This window comes from Fulmarus glacialis, unplaced genomic scaffold (assembly GCF_000690835.1).
Source record: "Fulmarus glacialis isolate BGI_N327 unplaced genomic scaffold, ASM69083v1 Scaffold43279, whole genome shotgun sequence".
NCBI lineage: Eukaryota > Metazoa > Chordata > Aves > Procellariiformes > Procellariidae > Fulmarus > Fulmarus glacialis.
Window position 1 is genome coordinate 5,043 of NW_009234688.1, and position 8,550 is coordinate 13,592.

General features: G+C 38.8%; 1 protein-coding gene across 1 annotated transcript; it reads left to right on the plus strand.

Moving 5' to 3' along the window:
- The first annotated feature begins 492 nt into the window (after window positions 1-492).
- On the plus strand, window positions 493-4,207 carry ZBTB38 (zinc finger and BTB domain containing 38). Its single transcript, XM_009585725.1, has one exon. It carries the CDS (start codon window positions 493-495, stop codon window positions 4,066-4,068), a length of 3,576 nt encoding a protein of 1,191 aa, XP_009584020.1. The 3' UTR covers window positions 4,069-4,207.
- The last annotated feature ends 4,343 nt before the right edge of the window (window positions 4,208-8,550 follow it).

The window sequence follows — 8,550 nt, forward strand, 5'->3', positions numbered from 1 at the left end:
ACCAAAATCCTCAGTATCCACAGAACCACAGCAATTCAGCCTTCCCCATAACGTCTACCAAATACCTCAACCACATGCTGGGGGAATTACCTCAAGGGTTCAGTGAGTCATTCAGTGTGAACCTGAGCAGATGCACCCGCTGGCACAACAGAAAGCTGGCGACTGCAGTCCCCAACGAAAGGCACGGGGTGGGCGACAGACCCATGCGGGGACAGAGAAGATCCTCTGCCTCCTGCTGAGGAGCTACTGCTACCGAGGTGTTCTGCATCCTTGATCCGTACATGGATTACCTTCAGTATTGTTGGCACGAGTGAACCTAAGATGACTTCAACCTGAAATGCTATGACAAAATTTTACTCATTCTTAAAATTTAAAAGTTAATAAATTAAAAATGTGTATAAAATAAATACAGAACTATAAACTTGATCTGTAACTGAAATGGATGAAAAATGCCTTCTAAATATATTTACACTCTTTTTTTTTTTCTTGTAGATGACAGTCATGTCCCATTCCAAGGATCTCAAGGATGACTTCCACAGTGACACTGTACTTTCTATTTTAAATGAACAGCGCATTCGGGGTATTTTATGTGACGTCACCATAATTGTGGAAGATACCAAATTTAAAGCCCATAGTAATGTGCTGGCAGCTTCAAGCCTTTACTTTAAAAACATTTTTTGGAGTCGTACTATCTGTATTTCAGGTCATGTACTGGAGTTAGATGATCTCAAAGCTGAAGTGTTTACAGAAATACTGAATTACATCTACAGTTCCACAGTAGTTGTTAAGAGGCAGGAGACTGTAACGGACCTTGCAGCTGCAGGGAAAAAACTGGGAATATCATTTCTAGAAGATCTTACAGATGTTAATTTTTCAAGTTCCCCCTGCCCCTATGCATACTGTACTAATGAAAAAGAGACTGTCAAAGAGGAAAAACATGAAAAGAGACATGAAGACTCCGCTGTGACAAATGGACCACGAATTACAAATGCATTCTCGATTTTTGAAACTGAAAACACTTTGTTTTCTCCACTTGATTTGAGGGCAAGCTTTAAAAAGGTATCCGAGACAATACAAGCACCCATCAGCGTTGAAAGAAGCGATGTCTGCAAAGATGCTGAGCCAGCCAGTACACTGGCCGAACACTCCTATGCAGTTTCTTCTGGGGGAGATACTTTTCAAGGAACGCCTTTTCTTGAACAGGACAGCAGCCCTCCATACAAGATGGGTGAAGACCACTATGAAAATCTCCAAGCCACACCACTCCTTCAGCCAGGAAAACAAGCATGTAGTGCTCCTAAAACAGCCTTTAAGCCCCAGGGTACTGGCTTGGCTGTAGCAAAAGTACCCGTCTCTACAGTAACCACTACAGAAGCCCAACATGAAGCAGTTACCGATCAGACAATTATTTCCTTTCCAAAACCTCAAAATAAATCGGGAGATTTCCATTTATCCAGAGAAGAGGAAAACAATCCTGCTAATGCCTCTGGATCCGTGGCAACTGTTGTTCCACCTGTTTACAACTGTAACTGTTGTGCAAAATCATTCAATGACAGGGCGTTACTCAGTACTCATCTTCAGCTCCATTCAGAGCATCAGGAAACTTTCATATGCAAATACTGCAGCAAACAATTTGCAAATCTAAATATACTGGAAAGTCATGAACAAGTCTGCGTGAGATCAAGTGGCATATCGGTTCACAATGGAAACGAACAAAATTTTGCAGATAACTATACCGCTACAGACGGACGGAATGGAAGTTCATATGCAAATGCAGAGCCTCTATTGTCTGAAAACAGCATCACTGATTATTCTAATGCAAACTGCACTTTACCAGAAACAGATCATTTGGTTAAAGTCGTTGATGGGCAGATATTATATACGTGTGTCGTTTGCAAGCGTAGTTATGTAACACTGTCTAGCCTTCGAAGACATGCAAATGTGCATTCATGGAGAAGAACGTATCCTTGTCACTACTGCAATAAAGTATTCGCATTAGCTGAGTATCGCACCAGACATGAGATCTGGCACACTGGAGAAAGACGGTATCAGTGCATTTTCTGTCTGGAGACTTTTATGACTTATTACATACTAAAAAATCATCAGAAGTCTTTCCATGCAATTGACCATCGTCTCTCAGTAAATAAAAAGACAGCCAACGGAGGCTTAAAACCAAGTATGTACCCATACAAACTTTATCGACTTTTACCTATGAAATGCAGGCGACTACCTTATAAGTCCTACCGAAATTCTTCATATGAAAATCTTCAAACAAGTAGCCAGGTTAACGAAGCTGCTTCTGCTAACTGTTTCATTCCGAGTTCTCTTAGCTCTGAGCTACCACCACTGAATTTTCAAAGTAATATAATAGCAAACAACAGAACTCTTGCCTTGGATACATCTGCACGTAATGATACAGCATCTTCCACAAATACTCAGAATTCTTCCTCTTGGGGAGTAGGTATCTTAAATTCTGACCTGCAAAGGGACTTTTTCACAGCCGAAAAAAGAGTTTCCACTGCTGTAAATGACTCTGGTTCTCAGGAGTGTGATTCCTCAGTTGTGTCTTTAACTAACGTGAATGAAAATTCAACCTCTGTCATCAGTTACAGCAGTTCTGCACCCTCTGTTATAATGCACAGTAGCAGAGTTTCATCAGTAATAATGCACAGTAAAACAGTCACTTCTGTAGAAAACAGTAAGACAGAATCTTCAAATAATCTACCTAGTCAGTCTGTAAGTGATGATCGTAAATATGGGTCAGATACTTATGGGAAGTGCATTGCAAAATCAAAAACTATTAAGGAGAAAAAGAAAACACTGCTGTACAACAGAGCAGAAGCAACTGAGGATACACAGCACGTCGCAGGATCTGGAGGTTCATCTAGCAAAACAACAAATGCTGTCCAAGAATCGAGTAAAACTGAAACGTACATTGCAAAGCCTGCCTTACCTGGAACATCTACTGACAGCAATGTTGCGCCTCTTTGTCAAATAACAGTAAAAATTGGTAATGAGGCTATTGTAAAAAGACATATATTGGGATCTAAGCTGTTTTGTAAAAGGGGCCGAAAATCTAAACACGAGTCCAAACAGGACAATCTAATTGAGGAATCAGAAATGGAGATAAAAGAAAGAAGCCCATCTAGGCTCTGTAGCTCAGAATGCCTGGAGCTGACCGAAATGTGTGATGACGTAAGTGACCAGGACTCCAGTGATAAACCCTGGAGACCCTATTACAATTACAAACCAAAAAAGAAATCCAAACAGCTAAGAAAAATGAAAAAGACCAAATGGAGGAAAAAGCACGGAAGCAAGAACACCATTATGGAAAGCCACAACACATGCAGTCGAGAGTATGCACTCAGGAATGCTCCTGAGGAAAAGGCGATCAGTCAAGAAGAGAACGCAGAAATGCCTAATCTTCATTGTGAGCTCTGTGAAAGAGATCAATCTTCCACTGCAGAAATTCAAGAACACGTACACTGGCATGTAGCTACTTCAAAGCCTTACATTTGTGAATTATGCCAAAAACAATTTCAAAGTCCATCCACTTTAAAAATGCATATGAGGTGTCACACTGGGGAAAAGCCCTACACTTGCAAAACCTGTGGTAAATGTTTCTCAGTTCCTGGAAATCTACAGAAACACGAACGTATTCACCTGGGTGTCAAAGACTTTGTCTGCCAATACTGTAATAAGGCGTTCACTTTAAATGAAACACTCAAAATACATGAAAGAATTCATACTGGAGAAAAACGCTACCACTGTCAATTCTGCTTTCAGAGCTTCTTGTATCTTTCTACCAAAAGGAACCATGAGCAAAGACATGTACGTGAGCATAATGGAAAAGGATACGCTTGCTTTCAGTGCCCCAAAATTTGCAAGACGGCAGCTGCTCTGGGAATGCACCAGAAGAAACATCTATTCAAAAGTCCAGGTCCACAAGATAGAAAAGAACAATTTTGCAATGAAAGCACTAAACTTTTGGAAAACCCACATTTCCTTAGCTCAGAAGGAAGTGAGGTAAAAAATACACAAAGTGTAACTCCAGAAGTTATACTCTGAGTGACAGGTGTGCAAAAGAGAAGAAAAATCCAAAACTATATACTGGAGAAAATATAGATGCATTGAATGGGGAAACGTCTCCATTCAAACTAGTATCATTTACTATGATCAAATTTCTTCATCTAAACGTGTTAATATATGCAAAAGAAGGAAAAATAACACAGAAAAGAAAAACTAGTATTTGCAATAATACAGACTTAAAGTGAAAGACCCAAAATACTTTTGCCACAGTAGACTTCTAACAGAGAGAGAGAGAGAAAGAAAAAAGAAAAAAATATGACCAACCAAAACCCTTCTATTTAGCATTACAGGAAACTAGTCACTGAACTATTTTACAGTGCTGTTTTTGAGTCAGAATCATTCTGGGCAAAATAAATATGTAGGTTCACAGTGTACTCTATAGAAGGAATTTTTGCTGCAGACACCATATATTGCATTTTTTTAACAAAAAGTAATGTGTTTATAAGCAAAACAATTGTAATTTAGTGTATTCTAAAGTGAGGGTGGGAAACGTTTCATGAACTTGGGTATGCTGAAGTACAGTTGAGTTCTGGCGTGCTTTTCTGTAACTCAACATTTACAAAACATATTCAGGAATTTAAACCTTTTTTCCTTTCCATATTCAGTTTTGTAGTTACCATAATAACCGTTAAGTCTGAGTGCTTGTGTGGAAAATATTCCAGATTTACGATATCTCTGAGACATTTAATAAAGATTTAGTGGAACTCAAAATAGCCAGTCTTCCAAACTGCGTAAATCCCAATGTCAGTGGCCTGGGAGAGCTATTCAGGTGCATTTGTCTAAAGAAAATTGTTCTCACGAAACAGCCTAGCTTAAAGAAATCCTGTACGTAAGTGTCCACCTCCTGGTGGGTCTGCAACTCCTGTCTTTTAGAAATATCATTCTTCTCGGCAGCAGAAGAGGAGATTTAGACAGAGTCTTCCTCCTCATCCTGGAATAATGCCTGGACAACAAACGACAGAGCAACTCCCCATAAATACTTTGATTTTGGGAGGTAGTAGTAAATACTCAGATTCTTGCTTCCATATATATCCCTGAGGCAGTCCCTATGTATAAACAGGCATAGGGCCAGTTTGTGGGATTCCCTGTCATCCCCATGCCTTAAATACAACATCTAACCTTCATATGTCCCTTCTCAGTGATCCCCCTAACCATGCCAGCATCTGGCCCCAGGCAAGCCTCGCGGCAGTGTCCCTTGGCCCATAGCAGAGAGGTGCCTGGAATGGGTCGTGGAGGAAGAAGTATTCTGCCTCCGTCATCCTGCCATGCCGAAGGGTTACGGTGAGCTGTACGGCTTCACAGTTTACTAAGAATCGGGAGAATAGGCTGCTGAAAGACATCACCAAAATATTACAATTAATACTATTTTGTGAAAATGTGATCAATTTTAACTGAGATTAAGAGATTTTTAAAAAGTCAAAGAGGGTGTATTGTCTACAAGTTGCATTTTGTATGATAGGGCCCTGTTGTACTCTATCTGCATTTCCAATTAGTCATGTACATTCGTCTCTATGAAGTGTTAAAAAATTAAGTCAGGACAAAGGTTAATGATTCTCAACTTCATTCTACGTGCAAATACAGTACACAGTTTACTTACTTTGTCTTCTTGAATATTTTAAAAGAAACTATAGCTTGGGTACAATAAAACTACAATTGAAATGATAATACAGTATTGATTGAAGTAATAATATAGTCCACTTATTTATTCTATCATTGGTGAATGCTATGAACCCCTTGAGAAATTTTGGTTTCATGGCAGCTTTGGTTCCATTTAAATAAGGATAATAGAAGAATAAACACAGGAAAGTATGATGATGTTTCAAAGAAAGTACACGAAGATATCTTCTAAGTGGACTTGTATGATGATAATTATAGACCAAAGCAAATAAGGTAGAATATTTATAAATATAAAGATAATTTTACAAATATTTTATATAACTGTATAGTTCATAAGAAAAATATTGATAGCTTGTGTTAGTTTGGGGGGGTTTGTATATTTTGATAAAAATACAATGACTTTGTAACTCTGTATATTCTCTACAGTTTATAGCAAAGCAGTTTTAAGATGGCAATGTCATGTTTATAGTTCAATTGTGGCACTTTTACTACAAGTAACACGTTGCAGTAACAAGTCAAGTATTAATGACCAAATTAGAATTAAAGTGTAAGAGAAGGTAAATACTGTACGTTGTCAAAGACTGTAATTTGCTACATAATCGCATCTGTATTTTTGTTTAGAAGAAAATATTAAATGCAGATGTTAAGGATTGATAAAGAGTCTAATTTTATTTTTAGAAAGAGTGATTATAACTCTGTTTTTGCTTAATTAAAATAACATCTTCCTATTTTTCTGTAAGTCTCTCCGTTTTTTAAATTAATACTTACATAATCTATAAGATACAGAGATATGTATCTTCTAATAGTTATTTCGTTAGAAGATTAAGCAACACAGTTACCAAACATTCCCTTCGTTAAGGTCAAAACAGTGAATCGAGAACACGCCAGAGCTCAAGGGAAGTGATGGTATCTCCTGGCATCGTACCATTAAGGGTGAACGCAATGCCGAGGTGAACAGAATCTACCTGCTCAGTATCTTTAAGGACTTGGAAGACAGGTGAACTGTGTTTAATGCTTTGCAACATCTTAAACATGTTTTCATGAGGACCTGAAACTTCAAAAATGCTTTTCTTTTCAATTCTGATAGTAACCTTGCATTATAGATTGTGTATTCTACACACTGTACTTCAAATCTTTTGGGACTACTGTCAAGAAACATAGTTCAGAATGCAAATATCTAATTGCATAAGGAAATATGAAGATACATACAAAATAGAAGATTATGCATATTCAAAGTACTTCCCCCTTCAGCTAGGTGTCACTAGTCTGTAACTTGCATTAAAAATTAAACTTAAGCTAAATTATGCAGGTCATTTTGGGATGGTCCTCAGGAGATATGTATAACTAAAAAAAAATTTAGAAGTTTGCTACATATAACAAACACATTTTTCTCTATTTCAAATGCTAATTAAAGAGACAAGTGAATCATCCCAAAGTTTGTGCATTTAAGCAAAATGTTAGTCAATCCTCATTTATGACATACCCAAAATTAGAACAAATATACTGAATAATGCTGCTGTTTTCTGTGAAATGAGGTAACATGACACAGCTAAACTACAGGCAGAAGCATAAGAAGTAAGCCAGTAAGTGTCGTCATCACTTGTATTTGTTCTAAACTTCCTAAATATAGCAATTATCCCTGACAATTCAACACCTTGGCTGACATTAAAGGTTATCTTACAAGAGCCAAGATCCCCCTACTTAAATCGTCATTGTTAAATGAAGAAATCTTTCCCCTAAGTTTGCAAGTTAGCACACCAGTGTTTGTCTTAACTATGTCCTTAGCTGAACAGACCTGCCTGTCATACAGATGCTCCTAAAATGCATGAGAGGCCGAAAATGAACATTATGCAATTGAAACAGTATTCTGAATACTGTTAGTATTAGTATGTTAGATTAAACAGGGCACTTTTAAAATAAAATGGAGTGTCGGGAATTAGACAATGGCAAAACTAAAAGTCACATTGATAATGTAGATATGAGGTCTGTGCTTCGAAGGAAGCTGATGCTAAGCTAAACAGTAAACCCCAACTGTAATCATAACCTTTGAGAGAGCATGGAAGAACTAGAATCACACGATCTAACTTTTAAAATGTTGCAACCCACGGTTTAAGCATACATCTTCATTCTCAGAGTGCTGCCCTGCTACGTTTCTCACATCACAGCTCTGACTCTGCCCGGGTTAGCCTCAGTTCACCAGCCACCGATCAGGCAGGGCAGCCAACCTAGATAGCTGACTGTAGATAATCAAAGCCTCAATTTGTACTGGAGAGGAACCTCTCATTTCCAACAGGTTAAAATTCAGCTTATGCAAACTGGTGTCTTTGTGCAGATTCGGGTATTGCATGTGTACAAATACACCCGTTACTGCTGTGATGAAGCAGCTTATTCCCCACCAACTCCCCGCCCGCCACCTTTAAACACATACCTGTCCTCCCCCAAACACGATGCAGAGCGTGGGGATGAGGAAGGAGCCTCACCGCTGCCGAAGGAGCAGCAGGGGAGAAGTTGGACGCAGGAAAAGCCACCAAGGAACTAGGCACAGCAGTGCTTTACTGTCAGATTATATGGCTCAATGCCGTATCATAGTAATAATGGCAAGATTTGTGCGGGAGAAAGAAAAAATGGTCAGAGCACCACGGCAGAGGAGTTCAGTTAGAGACAAATGATAGATGCTGGCCCGAAACTTTCCAAACTTCCCTTTGCTTTAACAGAAGGACAGACTGAAGAGGGCTTTCTAGGCGTAAAGTGAAGAATCCTAGTCGTCTACTGCTTTATAAAACAGCTTTGGCCCACTGAACCACCTCTGTTCTAGGATACCTCAGCCGCTGAGGGCTTTCACCA